Source organism: Siniperca chuatsi, linkage group LG16 (genome assembly GCF_020085105.1).
Source record: "Siniperca chuatsi isolate FFG_IHB_CAS linkage group LG16, ASM2008510v1, whole genome shotgun sequence".
Classification (NCBI taxonomy): Eukaryota; Metazoa; Chordata; class Actinopteri; order Centrarchiformes; family Sinipercidae; genus Siniperca; species Siniperca chuatsi.
In genome coordinates this window covers 6445795-6464127 of record NC_058057.1, presented here as the reverse complement: position 1 = coordinate 6464127, position 18333 = coordinate 6445795, and the positions used below count along the sequence as shown (strand labels likewise).

Sequence of the window (18333 nt, the reverse complement as noted above, 5' to 3'; positions counted from 1 at the left end):
TTTGGCTCTTTTAACTTTGTTGAGAGCCCAAGTAGGATAACCACAGGCTGAGAGTGCATTCTGGACATGCCTTTCTTCTTTCTTCTTACCCTCTGAGCCGGTGGGCACTTCTTGGGCTCTATGTTGTAATGTCCAGATTACACCCAGCTTGTGCTGTAATGGATGGTGTGAGTCAAAGAGCAAGTATTGATCCGTATGTGTTGGTTTCCTGTACACTTCTATCTGGAGCTTTCCGTCCTCTCCTCTGAGTGTAGAACAATCAAGAAAGGCCAGGCGGTTCTCTTTGGCATCCTCTCGTGTGAACTTGATGTTGGGGTCCACAGCACTGATATGCTCTGAGAACGCTTCCAAGTCTTGTTTCTTGATGTTCACAAAGGTGTCATCCACGTAGCGGTACCAATGACTTGGTGGTGTGCCTGGAAACGAGGACAATGCCTTCTTCTCAAACTGTTCCATGTACAGGTTGGCCATGATGGAAGAGACCGGAGAGCCCATGGCACAGCCGTGAATCTGTCTGTAGAAGTGTCCCCGGAATTGGAAGTAGGTTGTGTTAAGACAGATGTCTAATAGTTTGCAGATGTGTTCAGGTGTAACCTTGGTCCTTTCCTGCAAGGTGGAGTCCTCCTGCAGTCTTCTCCTCACCGCTATCACTGCTTCTGAGATCGGAATGCAGGTGAACAAGGACACAACATCATACGAAACCATTACGTCATCTGGGTCCAACTGTGTGTTTTCCACATGATGTACTGTGTTCCCCACCAATGGAGCGTTCTACGATAGAACACTCCTGGACGAATGAGGGACTACACCGTCTTATTGTGCAGATTGATGTTAATATACAAAGAATATATTTTGAAAAAAGGTTTAAGGACACCAGTTGGTTTTTCTCATATACAAAAATCTGAATAAGTGACAACTACACACAAAGTTATGACAATTGTTTTGAGCTTTAATTGGTTGATTTTAAGAGGTTACATAGTAGTAAACATACTGGTTACACACAGGAAATTTGATGAAATCATCCACTCGAGCCGCATGTGCTTTTCACATTGCACCTTCATCCTTTCAGACTTCTTTAGAAAATAAAAAGCTCACAGCCTGCAGTTTGAGTCTCCGCAGCGACATGGAGAGCAAGCTCACACATTCTCACCATCACCATCATCATCATCATTGTCAACATCCCACAGTCCACAGCAGCACAACCTACACTCTTCTTCACTCAGTCTGGAATATTTTAAATAGTCATTAGTCCAGGGTTAAAACCCCCTATGTCAGGCCAACCGGTGAGAGCTCACATCTAGCACCACAGGAGCTTTGATAGTACAGTAACTGGCTTGGTGAAAACAGAGTACATCATTTGCTGCTCTCATGATGCCGGCAAAATCCTCTCCAGACTTTTATGAGTTTTTGATGGTGCTTTTCAGTTTTATTATTATTTTAAGAATGTTGAACTTGTAAGGAACTGAAAGAGTACATTAGTTCTTCCTCATTTAAATCAAGTAACACAAGTAGACAGACTTCAAGTAGAGTATGGAGTATGCATATGTTACATCCAGGTCATCTCATTACGCCAAGCTGGGGGAAATACATCTGAATTCCCATGAAATGACATGAGATACAAAGAAGCCAACTAACAAAGAGATGCTACAATAACATAATAAATCAAACTAAATATAGAAAACATTACAACAAAATCAAATGTTAATTAACAGCATTTCAGAATAAAAGACAATGAAAATGAAGGACACATAAAATACATGTCTGCCTCTCCAATAGATAATAGAATTAGTGCATCATTATTACATTTTAATATCAACTACTTAGAGCATGTAGCAACATACGACTGCATGAAAAAAATCACTTGTGTTCTATTATTTTTACTATAGTAGTGAAACACTCACACCCACCACACCAACATGAAGCTCCAAAATGTTTCAAGAACACTTAATCAATGCTACATTTGTTGAGGCAAACAGGGCTAGCTAGATGAGATCTGAATGTGCATACCGGTAGAACTATTTATTGTATACTGTCCATGAGTCCAACAGTGAGAGAGCATCCAAAGCGACGTATCTAAACCATTTTAGATATATGGCTTTGGTTCCAGTGAAGCAGGCAGGGGCAGTAAACACTGCATCCTTCCTGTTCAGTAAAAGCAAACCATTAAAAGCCATATATCATAATATTATATAAGGTAAATATTACTCCAGTATTGTAATATTGGATTATTTTGACGTTTAGTCCAGTATTTCTGATATATGGCTTTGGTTCCAGAGCAGCAGGTCAACCCTCTAATCTAATACTACCCCCTGCTGGTCTAGGTACACGCAACTGGAGGGGGAAAAAGGGGGCTCATAGGCTGAGAAAAGGGACATGTAACAAGCACAGGCACGTGACTTAAGGGTCAGTTCTTACCTGAACAAAATATCTGTGAATATGGTTTACAAGAACCTTAAAACCACAAGAATAATCAGTGTCATTTAGAGCTATAGGTTATTTACTATTGTCTGTGTGCAGTTTCCTTTCTTGCAATCATTTAGCAATAACCACAATGTTAAATTTGATTTTTTTAACACTGAAATCATGTTGAAGGCAAGGGAAGCCTGAAGATGAAGATGATTGACACAACCAACAAAACACCAGTATTATCCTTTAAAAGTGAAGGCAATGGCCAGTTAAGATAAATACAGTGCTTTTTACATTTTTCCATGTATTCAGCTTCTCTTCAGACTAGCTTTTTCTAAGTTTGGAGTCACCATACTCGCGTAATACCACCTTAAAAAAGGCAGAACATACTTAGTGAAAAAAGTCCTCCTTGTTGTGACACTCAGAATGCTTTAATTACATTGAGCGTTGACCCTGTATCATGATAGAAGATGAAGGTGTTTTGCAGGAACTATAGTGTGTCCACACACAACAACAGAAGGAGATCAGAGGGTGAAGAGGAGTAAAGTACCAGTAAAGATTTGAAAGTCATTGGAGGAAGTAGATAACCACCGTATCTACAACACCTGGCTTGAATCATGTGAGAAAGTGACATGACGTGTCAGACTCTTATCAGAGCAAATCCCAAGCATAATCTGAACAATATCAGATCTGATTTATCCCTCCCACTGAGACATTCCTTTTTATTCCTGTGCCAATTCTCGTCCGTGTGGTTTCTTCCTCCTTCCTCCACTATAACAGGTCAGGGAGGTGGCTATAGACCGAGTCGAGCAGCGTCTGGCTGGCCTCCTGACTCTTGACTCCCGCAATCTCAAACAACCGGTCCAGCTTGTCCTCAGCAGCCAGGATCTCCTCGATGAAGTGCAGCTCCTCTGGGTTCAGGATGTGCAGCATGTCATCGAAGATAGGCTGCAGGTCACACGGGTCCAGACGCACTTGCCGGAGCACGGTGTCTTTCTTCTCTGGAGGGGAAACAGTTATTGTAACTATCTTAAAGTTACTCTAATATTTGTATATTAACAATGGATTATATACTACTTTGTAGTTCACCTCAACTCTCTAGTTTTAACATCTTTCAGCTCATTGTTTTAGTTTTCTGGCTCACGACTTTACTGTTTTGGTCTCTCAGTTCTCTCATCAACATTGTTTTCAGATGCAGCAGGCAGTTGTTTTCATCAAGAAAGCTCTAATAAACCCACTGTACGCTACCTTCCTAGTACCAAGAGGCAGAGAGACAAACATTAGCGACAAGAGCCAGATATTTCCCTCAAGAGTTGGTGAAAACTCAAATGAATACTAATGTTGCTCTGTGTCTGCTGGATGTGTAAATAAGCAACTGTTTGCTAAAAAGTTTGTTATATCAACTTAAAAGGTAATAATATGTTGGTGTTGTGTTTGCATCTTGTTTCTGTTTCTTTGACTGAACATACAACTGATACAACTTTAGTAAATATAGCCTATATAAGAATAGTTTTGTCATTAAAAAGTAATTGTATTTTACAACCATATAGCTTAACATGAACAGGTCAAACATACTTATCTCAGAGGTATATGAGAGGAATAGATGACAAGAACAGAGGCTGAAGTCAACATGTGGAACTGCTATACTGTATAAGACATACAAGTGTGGATTACTTACAATCTTGCCTCATTCTGTAATTGCACTGCTCATTGTATTTTTATTTTCCAACCTGTTTTGAGTTTAACTTAAACTGAGTACAAACAGTTAAGAAAAGTGTACAAAAATCATTATCATTGTTAGTTGCTTGGGCAGAACTAGCAGTAGACAATAGTAAACATCAATAATCTTAGTAAATCAATCAATCATCAGTCCCAATAAACCCCAGTCAAATGTCACAGGTTAAAAAAAAATCTATAGGGATCTTCAATGGAGTACACGCTGGCATATTAAAATTTGTATAAATGTTTATTAAAAAACTGGCCTATAAATTGTGGTTATGGATTGCAGTTTTTTTTTATCATGAATTAAAATACAGCATTATTGCAAATACAATATTAGATGTAAGGAAATGCAGGAAATGGTTTTCATGTAAGAACAATACCTAGAGAGACCACAGGTGGGCAGTCAGCATCCACACATCCATGTTTGAACTGAGTGCACTGTTGTCACATCATTTTCAATAAGTGTGAGACACATTAGTGAGTGTCTGAATAATTTGTAAAGAATGTGAAACTGCTGATACTCAGTATCTACACAGGCCACTGATAACAATGTCTGTCCTCTCAGAACATTGACCTGTCTGGCTACCAGAAATGCCTTGTCAGATGAAAATTTGGAACATGTGGGAGTGAGTCTTAGGATGCTTTTTACTTTGGGGATTATTTATTAAATTTGTCTCTTTTAACTAAGTTTGAAAGGCTGAAAGGCATTGAATGTCATAAGTACTGTGGTACTATGATGGGGTAGCATAAAATCCCTGTTCATGGGAAAAGTGATGAATCACATCTTGTGAGTCGGACTGACATATTTCCTGTGTCATCTTTTTGGTTCCCTCAGGTATAAAACACAGACTGGCCTGGTTGGTAGACATGGTCATACTGTATGTAGTCTACTGATGCCACGTTATACATTATACATGTATATTTGTTTATATATATATATATATATATATGTTATATATACATTTTTCTGCCAGTTGGGGGCAGCAACATACAAAAAATGCATATTAATACTGACCTAACATGAAACATTTTAAATCCTGAAATGAATATCATATACATATACCACTATCGGAGAATGGAGTGGTTATAAAAGAACCTCTTTGGTGACACACTGTGGTTTCTGGGCACTGATACTGACTACTGTTTTATGGCTAACTCGCTCACCTTTGGTAATGAAGGAGCCGTTCCTACTGAGAGCGGAGTCTTTGCTGGAGGTGGAGTCACAGCGAAGCAGGGGCTCCGATTCGTCGGGAAAGAAGCCTTTGGTACGGTCCACTGGTGATTGCTCCACGCCCACGCCACTGGCCCCGCCAGCGATACCACCACTGTTGCTGCTGCTGCCAACGCTGCTGGGGGACTCAAGCAGCTTGTGGATGGGACTGAGGCTTTGGCTTACATTCACTGAGGTCATCAGCTGGTTGATGTCAAACTGTAGATAGAAACAGAGATAAAATAGAGGAGGAAGATGAGGAGGGGGAGCATGAACATAAGAAAATCATTGTGTGACACATGCGCTCCTGTCCACATCAAGGAAACACTGAATTCAACATCATTGTCCTATATCTCTCCATCTCTCTCATTCTCTCAACTCTTTCCTCCTCATTCTTTCTCTCCATCCTCACATCCTCCTTTCGCTTTCTCTGTCCCTGTTCCTCTCCTAATTGTATCACATTTCTCTTTCAGTCAGAACTCACGCGTCAAGGTTTATACCATTCATTACAATAATAATACACACTTTACTTTGGTTGTGTGGCTGTGCTTCTGTGATGCCCTGGAACAAATCTGAGCATGTTTTACACAGACCCTCAGCCTTAGATACACAATATTTGGTGAAAAAGAACACTTATTTAAAGAAACATTCACATACAGCTAAATACTAATACAGGAGGAATCTGGGGAATGACACATTTCTGAAAAGCTGCCAGTCCAAGCCTTTTTGTGTTCTTCCTGATATTAAATGTATTTATTTGTGCACATGCTGAACATATGGAATTTTCTCACTTTTTTGCATTTAACAGCTCCCATTCTTTCTTCTTTAAAATTATTGTATTTCCTGGTTTCCCTCTTAGTTATTTCACATTTGTTTCTTTTATGTATGTTTTCTGTTAAACTCCACATCCTTTCGTATTTGTCTTCTCATCTATTATTCACTATGCTTGCATTTCACTCTTTGTCCTCTTTCTTTCAAGTTGAACCAAACCTTACCCCTTCGAGTATAAAGGTGTTTTTCTCTTCCATCTTTGTCCCCTCCATTCCCAATCCTTGCTTTTTTTCTGTCTCTGTCTTCACCTTTTTATTCTTTCTCCCTCATCTTTTCATCCTTTCCTGTTCCCTCTTTAAAGTTTCATCTCTTTTTTCTCTCTGTCTCATTTTGTTTCAGTTTCTCTCCCTATTGCTTCATCTTCCTGTCTCTTTTTTCTCTTTCTCTGTCCTCTCTTGTTGTTCCTCCTCTCACCCCCTCTCTCTCTTTGGTGTGGTGATGAACCGGTGGTGGTAACCAGTAGTGACTGGTTTTGGGATGAGCTCATGAGAGTACATCTTGTTTCTCACAGCGTGAGCCCAGCCGGGCCTAAAGGTCGCAGCAGCAGAGAGGTCATTTCATTCACCACACACACTGAAAATGGAAAATGGAGCTGTGGGAAAACTAGACAGAACGACAAACACATAAACAAAAAAAGTAAATTCAACTGGACTAAAAACTTTTCTTTTGATGAAAATCGATTTTCATGCAGTGGAGAATTCAATCTGTTTCAGTTCACTATCAGGCCTGATGAATGAACTCCAACAGGACATGACACAGAAACACCAGCACTGTTCTCTTTCTTTTGTGTTTTCTTTCTCTATTCCATAATGTCTGGGTCACTGCAGCATGACACAACTTGTGTGATTCTGACAGAACAAACGTGCTCTGTCTCTCCCACAAAGGAATGAATACATACATGCACAGAAGCACACAGACACATACACACACTGTGACAAAGACATGTTGACTTTCACACAGCAACAGATGTAAGTGGAACAAATATTTTTTAAGAGCAGATGCAGGGAAAAAAACACAGAGACCCTTGAGAGTTGAGAAATTTAGCAGCCTCAGAGGACAGGAAGTGAGTGGATACATAAGGCACATGCACGGCAAAATTACACAAGCTGATATTAAACTTTGTGGCACAGATCTAAGCTTATTGTCTTTATTTATTTTTTTGTTTTCAAATTCACCTCTTTGGATACCTTATTTGGTTAATCATGGAAAAAGGTTTCTAAGCCTGGATTGACAGTGTCAGATAGATTTAATTATCAACAACCTGTACAGAACACTATTTTCTTTTTACTCTTTTCTCCATTTAGTCCATTAGGTTAATGTTAAATTACGGTCTTGTACAAATAAGAAAATACATTTTAAAGGGAAAATCGACCTTACAGTTTCTTGACACAAGTGATAAAGACGTAGCAAATCAACTGGGAACTATATGAAAATATTTAGGCCTCAATACAAGTAAAAACATTTATTTAAAGTTAAATAAGGCGAGTATCCCAGTATTGCTTGTACTTGTACTACCTGGACCCTATTTTCCCATGTTTTTGTGTCTACGTGACTAATGGAGACAACAATTTTTGAAATTTGTCGGCAGCCGGCAGCTGCGAAACAGCTGCTATGTAATCCTTCCAAGCAATTGCTCACCGTCAATGTATGTCCACTAAAAGTGCTTGTTTTTGCCACTGACAGGCTCAAATTGTTATTATAAGTGTCTGACAACATTATGGAAAGGACCCTACAGAGATAGACTTTTTTGTCAAAGAGTAAGATCCTTTTTGTTTAACCAGAAACAGCTTTGCAGATCATCGTAAAACACACTTCATTCAAACTCAACAGAAACAAGATAAAACTCATCAAAACCGTCTTGCTTTGTCTTCTAACCCTTCCAGAAATCACCAGATTTGGTTTGGTCGATATAGACCCTTATTTCACCAAGTGAGATGTGAATATTATTATTCTGATAAGCTTGGTTTTAATAAGTTATCCGATGCTATAAAAACGGGGTTTCACGTCAGCTGAGCTCTGCTGACGATTGAGTCGGATGGGTGTATGGACGGGACTTCTATACCGCGGCTCCAAATCCGATCACTACTGCGCAGACTCTGGCTCCAAATGATGTCAAAAGCACAAGATGGCTGCTCCCGTATCCGGGATATTCTTCATTACAGTCTATGGGGAGGAAGCGGAGAAATATCGTCCATCTACAGTATATATACAGTGTATGCTCTACATGCTGTTTCTCTACTCTGCCTCTTTTGATGCCCGACCTCCCTCTCACTCCTCTCCCGAAATTTTCACATCTGACTCGGCAAATTAAGGGTTTATTTCAACCAAACCAGAGTTGGTTGGTTGGAGGTGATTGTTGGAGCGGTGGAAAGACAAACAAAGACGGTTTTGGTGAGTTTTATTTTGTTTCTGTCAAGTTTTATGATGTTACGATGATCTGCAAGGTAAAATTACTGTATTTGTCAATGGAGTCTGTTCATCACCATAACTGGTGATGACTGCCCACCTAGGTAGAGCACTTTGCTACTCAAACCACATAGAATCTGATTTCCTTATACTGGCAGCCTTGAACAGCTCCGAGCTCAGGGGTCACTGCGAGAAAGAACAGTACTGCTGTTCCAGAAATCTCCCAGGCTGCTGTGTGTGTGTGTGAGAGAGAAAAGGATCAGGCTGAGTTGCTGACTACTCCTGTCAGCAGAACACAAGGCCCTGCTGGGGACAGGGACTTAGACGCACACACACATACTGGGTACACAGCCCAACACTCATATGTACACACACATACAGACTGAGCCAGCTAGCCTCACTGGCAGAGTTGGCAGATTGCTGCAGCATGCAGTACAGACACACACACTGGGGATATTTTGATTAATTAGATCAAAAATTCACAGCAAAGAATTTCACCTAGCTGTAATTACTCCCAAAACAGATGCAGCTAAGATAGGAGCTCCGTCTACTGTGTAGAGTACAGCATCAATCCCACTATTAGAAACTCTATGATGTCATATGATGTATATTCAATGGATAAGCCTGATCCCAGACTGCATTAAAGCATACTAAATGTCACATACACTCAAACATATGCAGACAATCTCTCTCAATTGACTTTAATACCTTCAATATTGTTTCTGGGAATTTTTTGTCCTTTTCCCCAGAAAGTAATGGATGTGGTTTCATTTTATTATCTTATGGGGCTCATTGTGGAAGGGACTGAAAGGCGTATAATAGGACCTGAGTCATTAACACCCAATTAGGGAAGAAATTGCATTTGATTGTGCATCATTGTGGCAGGAAGGGAAATTGACTACTGTATGTTGTAGTTTTTTGTGCGTTCAGAAAGTCAAGAGGAGAAAGAAGAAGGGGAGTGCCTTGGTAGCTGAATGGTTACAGCGCATGCCATATAACCGCAACATAGCCTGTTCAACTCCAGTGGGCAACCTTTGTTCTATGACATACCCCCCCCCCCCATTTTCCTCTCTGCCTCTTCACCTCACTCTGTCCAAAAAATATCTTTAAAAAAAAGAGAGGGAAGAGAACAAATGAGTAGATGATGTCTTTTGCTTGCCTCCAGAGAATAATCCAATCACTGAAAAAACCAGACTCCATTTCTTTAAAAAAAAACAAAAAAAAACTAATATATATAATTGTGTAATGCACATAACAAAAAGTTGATTATTGGGCTGCTCATGTGGTAAACTACCTTAAAAGCATTACTCAGATATGTGATTTGCCTTTTTACCTCACCTACCTACCAGTTTTTCAAACTGGAACCCAGGAGGTTAAAAACAGTCCCCAAATCATCTCCAGTTAGAAACTAGATAGTGATCTACTAATCAGGGGTGGCAGGGATGGAAGTAAAGAATTACATTTACTTTCATAACAGTAACAAGGTCATTTTTTCAAGAGTGACTGATATGCTGTTGTTATGCTGCAACTTAAAGGATAATTCTGGTTTATTACAAATTGAAGCTTATTTTCACAGTTTAGGCCCTCATTTCTATCTGATATGATACATTGTACTCACCAAAGTAATTTCTCAGGGAACACAGCTACAACAAAGTCTAATTTGACAAGAAACATGAGCAGTCAGATGAGCAGCTGTTGTAAACAAGCCTACAGTTAAACCAGATTATCTATTATCTTATCTTTTTAGTTGGATGTAAAACTGAAAGTGAGCACATCCGAAATGTTGTGGCACTACACAGGAAAACTGTGTGCATAACTACTCGATCTCAGAAATTAACTTGGTGGATAGAAACAATGAACAAAACTACAGAAACAAGACCAACTTTGTAATAAATTATTCTTTAACCCTCATCGTACCAACATACAAGGACTACCGACTGGGGTCCCTGGGGACACCAAGAATAAACTACTCAAGAAACAATCATCATAGTAAAATGTTAACTTATTTCTTTTCAAAACATTAGTAGTTATGTAATTAATGTCATCTGAAATAAAACAGATTATTATTATTTTAGGAAAGTTAGTTAATTTACATATTGTGTAAAACGAAAATATATAATTTTCTTACAAATTGCAGCTTTTATCCCAAGTACAATCCACACTAGTATTTTAGTACATTAGTACTTTGTCTGTCTCCTTCAAAATGACAGAGTGCCCTGACAGTATGTGATACTTTAAATTAGGACCCATGGCAAACATGAACTTAATAAATAGTTCCATCTATTAAAACTGCATAGATGGAACTGGGTGCTTTTGACTGGGGTCCCCCAGGGCCCTAATACATTGGTATTTTTAAAAAGCATTAATTAAACCAGAAACAGAAAACAATTATATGAAGGCACCTGTGAGATATAACAAAAAGTATACCTCTGGGGTCTGCGGGTACCCCAGGCGGTAGGATTAACATTAATCTGTCAGCAGGAAAAGCACATCAACACAATGAACAGAGTTTCTATCTATTTTATTTCTACCGCAAATATTGGACCACCAGCCTCCTCAGTGCTTCCCCTCACACAGCAACATAGACTCATAACTCTAGCTGACAGCCTTCAGCTGTTGGTCATGGGCCATCTTCAAATTCCAATTAGCTGGGCACTTCTTGTTCCAAAACAGAGTGAAATTAAATTTTTTGAGCCAGAACTCTCAGCACTTGGCCAAGTAATTGTTGAGTCATTGGTATTGATCAACAATTCCATCAACAGACTGCAGCAGTGTTTTTGTTTCTTTGTGCTTTAGACCAGTAAGAGTATTAGGCCCCTTTCAAATACAAAGGATACTGAACAGTTTCAACCCATGTTTGATTTTCACCCACAGGTAAAATACTTGGTCTACACTGTTTGCACAAGTCAAGACGCCTTTCTCAACAAAGAGTACACCAAGTTTGAACTTTATGGCAGGTTTGAACTTGGGAAGTTGAACTTGGGTGTCCAAACTTCCCAGAACTGGAGGATGCAGTATGCATAATTTGCAACAGCATTCTTGCTGGCATCACCAGCTTGGCTGAGGTGATTACACTTGTACACACCTACCACAACACCTTTTATCTTCACATTATGTACAGTATATTTACAATAAAATTAAATGTAATATCATACACTACACTGTACATATTAGGATCTTAGGATATTAGGATCACAGAGTGTACAATCATTTTGAAAGCTGGCTTGCCAGCCCCTGAGAAGACCAGCTAGTTTTGCCCCACTAGTGGGCCCTCAAATCACCAAGAATTTGTGAGTTTGCCTATCCTAGTTGATGCGAGATGCATGCTAGGATACTTGACTATCCCAAGTTCACACAGATCAGCTCCCAAACCATCCTGGATACAATTGGTGGAACAAGAACACTTCCAGGGACCCGTCCAAGTAGACCATACTTGGCTCAATGCGGACTTTGAATCGGAGCAGTACTGGGGCCATGGCTAATGTCCATGAGAACACAAGTACAGACAACAATGCAGACTGAGAAAGACCTAACCTCTGCTACGGCAGAACATATATCCAGGACATTCTAGTCTATACGATGCAATGCGCTTAACAGGGTTATTTGCTTTCTGATATCATTGTAAAGTAAGTGCTGGCTGCAATGTCAGAAACCCACACCGCCGACAGCAGGAGCAATTACGTGTATGTTTATATGATTTCTTTATATGGTCTGCTTTTGAAAATTTAAGGCAACAACTTCCTATCTACATACGCTACATGCATATGCTTTGTTTCACTCTCTTTCTCCTCTCTTTTACGCCCGGACCTCATGGCTCACTGAACCTTGGCGTGGTCTGCTCGACGCAGACACACCAAAGAAAGTACTTAGAACGATTATGGCTGCAACACAAGAGCCTGCCTTTTCCTGGTTACGTTCCGCTAACCTTACTAAACCTTAGTTCATGCCTGCAGCGCACACACAGTCTTCCAGCTAATTTTACACGCAACAGGAGCAACACAGCCAGTTAGTGCCGAGTGGCTAACTCTGTGTGGAGAAAAAAGGACGAAGTGACCATTTTCCTCTTAACACTGCACAGCAAAGACTGCGTCAGAACCACAATTCTTCCCCGCCTAGCTTTGTCCACAACGGAATTGCCAGCTAACAAAGCAGCACCAAAGCAACCCTTCTCCCTCCATGGACTGGTAACCCCCCCTCCTTGAACCGCCACCTTAACGTGGTGGAGGGGTTTGAGTACCCGAATGACCCTGGGAGCTATGTTGCCTGGGGCTGTATGCCCCTGGTAGGGTCACCCATGGCAAACAGGTCCAGGGTGACGGGTCAGACCAAGAGCGGTTCAGAAGACCCTTATGGATTATTTAAAATCAAGGCCAGTTACGTCGCCCGGATTGGCGCTACCGGGGCCCCACCCTGGAGCCAGGCCTGGGGTGGGTGCCCGGCGGCGGCGCCTGGTGGCCGGGCCTTTCCCCACGGGGCCCGGCGGGCACAGCCCGAAGGAGCGGCGTGGGGCCGTCCTCCCGTGGACCCACCACCCGCAGGAGGATCCGTAAGGGGCCGGTGCAGAGAGATCTGGGCGGCAGTCGAAGGCAGGGGCTTGGCGACCAGATCTCCGGACACAGAAACTGGCTCTAGGGACATGGAATGTCACTTCGGCTGGGGAAGGAGCCTGAGCTTGTGCGGGAGGTTGAGCGTTACCGGCTAGATATAGTCGGCCTCGCCTCCACGCACAGCCTGGGCTCTGGAACCCGTCTCCTCGAGAGGGGCTGGGCGCTCCATTTCTCTGGCGTTGCCGGGCGGGGAGAGGCGGCGGGCTGGTGTGGGCCTGCTCATAGCCCCACAGCTCAGCCGTCCACGTGTTGGAGTTTACCCCAGCGAGCGAGAGGGTCGCGTCCCTCCGCCTCCGGGTGGGGACAGGTCTCTCACTGTTGTGGCGGCCTACGGGCCGAACAGCAGTGCAGAGTACCAGGCCTTCTTGGAGTCCCTGGGAGGGGTACTAGACAGTGCACCACCCGGGGACTCCGTTGTTCTACTGGGGGACTTCAACGCCCACGTGGGCAACAACAGTGACACCTGGAGAGGGGTAATCGGAAGGAACGGCCCCCCTGATCTGAACCCGAGCGGTGTTCAGTTGTTGGACTTCTGTGCTAGTTACAGTTTGTCCATAACTAACACCATGTTCAAGCACAAGGGTGTCCATCAGTGCACGTGGCACCAGGACACCTAGGCGGAGAGGTCGATGATCGACTTTGTTGTCGTATCATCTGACCTCCGGCCGCGTGTCTTGGACACTCGGGTGAAGAGAGGGGCGGAGCTGTCAACCGATCACCACCTGGTGGTGAGTTGGATCCGCTGGCGGGGAGGAAGCCGGACAGACTTGGCAGGCCCAAGCGTATCGTGAGGGTCTGCTGGGAACGTCTGGCGGAGCCCTCTGTCAGCAGGGTCTACAACTCACACCTCCGGGAGAGCTTCTCCCAGATCCCGGGAGGTTGGGGACATTGAGTCCGAGTGGACCATGTTTTCCACCTCCATTGTCGATGCGGCGGCTCGTAGCTGTGGTCGCAAGGTTTCTGGTGCCTGTCGCGCGGCAATCCCCCGAACACGGTGGTGGGCGCCGGAAGTAAGGTATGCCGTCAGGCTGAAGAAGGAGTCCTATCGGGCCTTGTTGGCTCGTGGGACTCCCGAGGCAGCTGACAGGTACCGGCAGGCTAAGCGTGCTGCAGCCCGTGCGGTCACAGAGGCAAAAACTCAGGACTGGGAGAGGTTCGGAGGCCATGGAGGAGGACTATCGGTCGGCCTCAAAGAAATTCTGGCAAACCGTCCGACGGCTCAGGAGGGGGAAGCAGTGCTTCACCAACACCTTGTGCGGTGCGGGTGGAGAGCTGTTGACCTCGACTGGGGATGTTGTCGGACGGTGGAAGGAATACTTTGAGGATCTCCTCAATCCCGCTGTCACGTCTTCCGAAGAGGAAGCGGAGGCTGGGGACCGGGAGGCGGACTCATCCATCACCCTGGCCGAAGTCACTGAGGTTGTTGGCAAGCTCCTTGGTGGCAAGGCTTGGGGTGGATGAGATCCGTCCTGAGTATCTTAAGTCTCTGGATGTTGTGGGACTGTCTTGGCTGACACGTCTCTGCAACATCGCGTGGCGATCTGGGACAGTGCCTCTGGACTGGCAGACCGGGGTGGTGGTCCCTCTGTATAAGAAGGGGACCGGAGGGTGTGTTCCAATCACAGAGGATCACACTTCTCAGCCTCCCGGTAAGGTCTATTCCAGGGTACTGGAGAGGAGAATTCGTCCGATAGTCGAACCTCGGATTCAGGAGGAGCAGAGTGGTTTTCATCCCGGTCGTGGAACACTGGACCAGCTCTATACTCTCCATCGGGTGCTCGAGGGTTCATGGGAGTTTGCCCAACCAGTCCACATGTGCTTTGTGGATCTGGAGAAGGCATTCGACCGTGTGCCCCGGGGCGCTTTGTGGGGAGTGCTCTGGGAGTATGGGGTCCGGGGCCATTTGCTAAGGGCTGTCCGGTCCCTGTATAACCGGAGCAGGAGCTGTGTTCGCATTGACAGTCAGACCTGTTCCCGGTGCATGTTGGACTCCGCCAGGGCTGCCCTTTGTCACCGGTTCTGTTCATAATTTATATGGACAGAATTTCTAGGCGCAGTCAGGGGCGGAGGGTGTCCGGTTTGGGAACCACAGGATCTCATCTCTGCTGTTTGCAGATGATGTCGTTCTGATGGCTTCTTCAAACCAGGACCTGCAGCATGCACTGGGACGGTTTGCAGCCGAGTGTGAAGCAGCTGGGATGAGAATCAGCTCTTCCAAATCTGAGGCCATGGTTCTTGACCGGAAAAAGGTGGTTTGCTCTCTTCGCGTGGGTGGGGAGTCCTTGCCCCAAGTGGAGGAGTTTAAGTATCTCGGGGTCTTGTTCACGAGTGAGGGACGGATGGAGCGTGAGATTGACAGGCGGATCAGTGCAGCGTCTGCAGTGATGCGGGCGCTGTATCGGACCGTTGTGGTAAAGAAGGAGCTGAGTCGAAAGACAAAGCTCTCGATTTACCGGTCAATCTACGCTCCTGCCCTCACCTATGGTCATGAGCTTTGGGTAGTGACCGAAAGGACAAGATCGCGGATACAAGCGGCCGAAATGGGCTTCCTCCGCCGAGTGGCTGGGCGCTCCCTTAGAGATAGGGTGAGGAGCTCAGTCACACGGGGAGCTCGAGTAGAGCCGCTGCTCCTCCACGTCGAGAGGAGCCAGCTGAGGTGGCTAGGGCATCTGATCCGGATGCCTCCTGGACGCCTCCCTCGGGAGGTGTTCTGGGCATGTCCCACCGGGGCGGCCCCGGGAAGACCCAGGACACGCTGGAGGGACTATGTCTCTCGGCTGGCCTGGGAACGCCTCGGATCCCCGGAGGAGCTGGAGGAAGTGTCTGGGGCGAAGGAAGTCTGGGAGTCCCTGCTTAGACTGCTGCCCGCGACCCGGCCCCGGATAAGCGGAAGAAGATGGATGGATGGATGGATGGACTGGTAACGTAACTTAACTGGGCATAATATAACATAGCGTACACAGCTAAGCACAGGACTGCTTGATTTTCAATGTACATGTATTGATTTGGTTTTTCACTGAGGTTTATTGTTGTGATGTGTTTTCATCTGTTAGGTTATTTGGTAGCCACATGCGAAGTTGATGTTAGTTATGCTTCACACAGACACTAACTTGGCACTGTTATCCTACACATACATATAACTGGAATTGGCCTTAAACATAGCCAGACATGCAGAGCGGAAATTTAAAGCTCCCACTCACTGTACTTTTTTTGTTTCTGAGCTAACATGTGTGTTCATGCTTGTGCACATGGAACATACAGAGGCAGAACAAAGAAACATACACACATTCTTTCTGGCGCGCCCCCAGACATGCGCACCATCACACCCACACAAGCTCCCACTCTCACATGCACACGCACATACACAGACTCTCTTCTTTAGCTTAGTGCATTTAGTTAGATTATATATTGTGTGTTTTGCTTTTACAAGAGTGAATGCTGCCAACCTCTTCCATGTTGAACTCCAATATTTTTTGTATTTTATAAGACTAAGAGTCAATCAATTAAATGGCTATCATTTTCCCTTCTTTAAGGGTGGTGCCCCTGAGGAACTTTAATATTAATTAAAGTTATTATTTATTATTATCTTTGATAATTCTAATAGCCAAAGTTAATTGATTGCACCTACACAATTTGGTGCCCCTTTAAACCATTTTAATTCCCAACATGAACAAAGCCTGTAAACTCACCACGAATCTGCAAAAACCCCACCAGCTCCACCTGCAGAGTCTAAATTCGAGGGAAAAGTTATCGTCACTCCCCACTCCCTGATGTGCTTGTTGTTTCCTTGTGCAGAGTAGGGATGGGACAATTCACGATTTTATCGCGGTGAGGGATAAAAAACACTGAAGATAAGTTGATCGTGGTGAATTTCCAGAATCAGGATAATCCTGAATATCCTCACGAGTGACTTGAAAAAAGCTTTCTAGCTCGCTGACATACAGTCCTATATTGATATTCAGATTTATTTTGAACTGCAACAGTGTTATCCAGGCTTTTTTTTAAACAGGTCCAAAGTAGGACAGTTTGACTCTATGGCCACAATGCCAGTTGCAATTTATTTTTGTTAAAGGATAATTCCTGTGTTTCTTAAGTCAAGGGTACATTATATATACTGATGCACTTGATAAAATTGTTGTCTGTGCCATTTGACATCATGGTAGAGAAGTGAAAAATAGAGCCTGATTTTAAAAATACAGGAATGATTATGTAAGAAAGAACAGACTCACACAATGCTATTTTTTATTTATTTATTTATCTATCATTTATTTATGCAGGGGGACCTTATGATTTATGATTACCTTATTTAAGATTATTTGTTTTTCACTAAAAAGGATGTTCACTAAAAAGATGTGTCCTATCTGTGATGCAATAAAAATATCTTTTTCTTAACAAAATGTAAGGTAAAGTGATTCCAGTCTGGTTTAGTGCCATTTTAAGAGTTTTAAGCATACTTTGATGAGTATGGGGATAATATCGTGAATCGCAATTATTTTGGCCAGGATAATTGTGACATGATATTTTCATATCGTCCCATGCTTAGTGGGGAGTGACGAGGTCAACACTGTACATTTTCTACATACACATGATAATTCATTCCAGATGAGTTGGCTGACTGAAATGTTGGTAGTGAGAAGAATCATGAAGCCAGCATTGACCCATTCACACCAACAGCAAATATGATTTTTCCTAGAACTATTCTTGTGGTGTTTTATTATTTCTTTGTTTTATTAAGTCTTTTTCCAACTTTTGAAGGACACAAACATACTTGACTCCTTTGTGTTGATAAACAGAAAAGACAGAACAGCCGCTCTGTCTGCTGCAGTCTCTGACATGATGCATTCATTAGCCTCACACAGGAGACTTGAAATGAAACAGCATGGCTGCCCTTTAATCACTTAATTGTACATACTGACGCCTGGGCCAGAAAAGCAAGCAGGCACAGCAGTATCTCTATTAAACATTAATTTAATTTATGACTAAAACGTGTATTTTTTTTAACTTTACTTAAGTTGACTATAATCTCATGAGTTGTTATTTGTACATGGAAAATAAGATTTGTCAACTTTCTGCCAATTATTCAGAAAATCAGTGGTGTAATGTAATAAAGTACATTTACTCAAGTGTAAATTTGAGATATTTGTACTTTAC

At 43.2% G+C, this 18333-nt stretch overlaps 1 protein-coding gene across 1 annotated transcript in view; it reads right to left on the bottom strand.

Moving 5' to 3' along the window:
* Positions 1–928: 928 nt before the first annotated feature.
* tnfrsf21 (tumor necrosis factor receptor superfamily, member 21) overlaps positions 929–18333 on the bottom strand; it is a 72559-nt gene continuing 55154 nt past the window's right edge. The window contains exons 5-6 of the mRNA XM_044169425.1: positions 5293–5557; positions 929–3407 (exon numbers count right to left, since the gene is read on the bottom strand). Of these exons, the coding sequence (XP_044025360.1) occupies positions 3178–3407; positions 5293–5557 (495 nt within the window). The 3' untranslated portion in view covers positions 929–3177. The remainder of the gene's footprint in view (positions 3408–5292; positions 5558–18333) is intronic.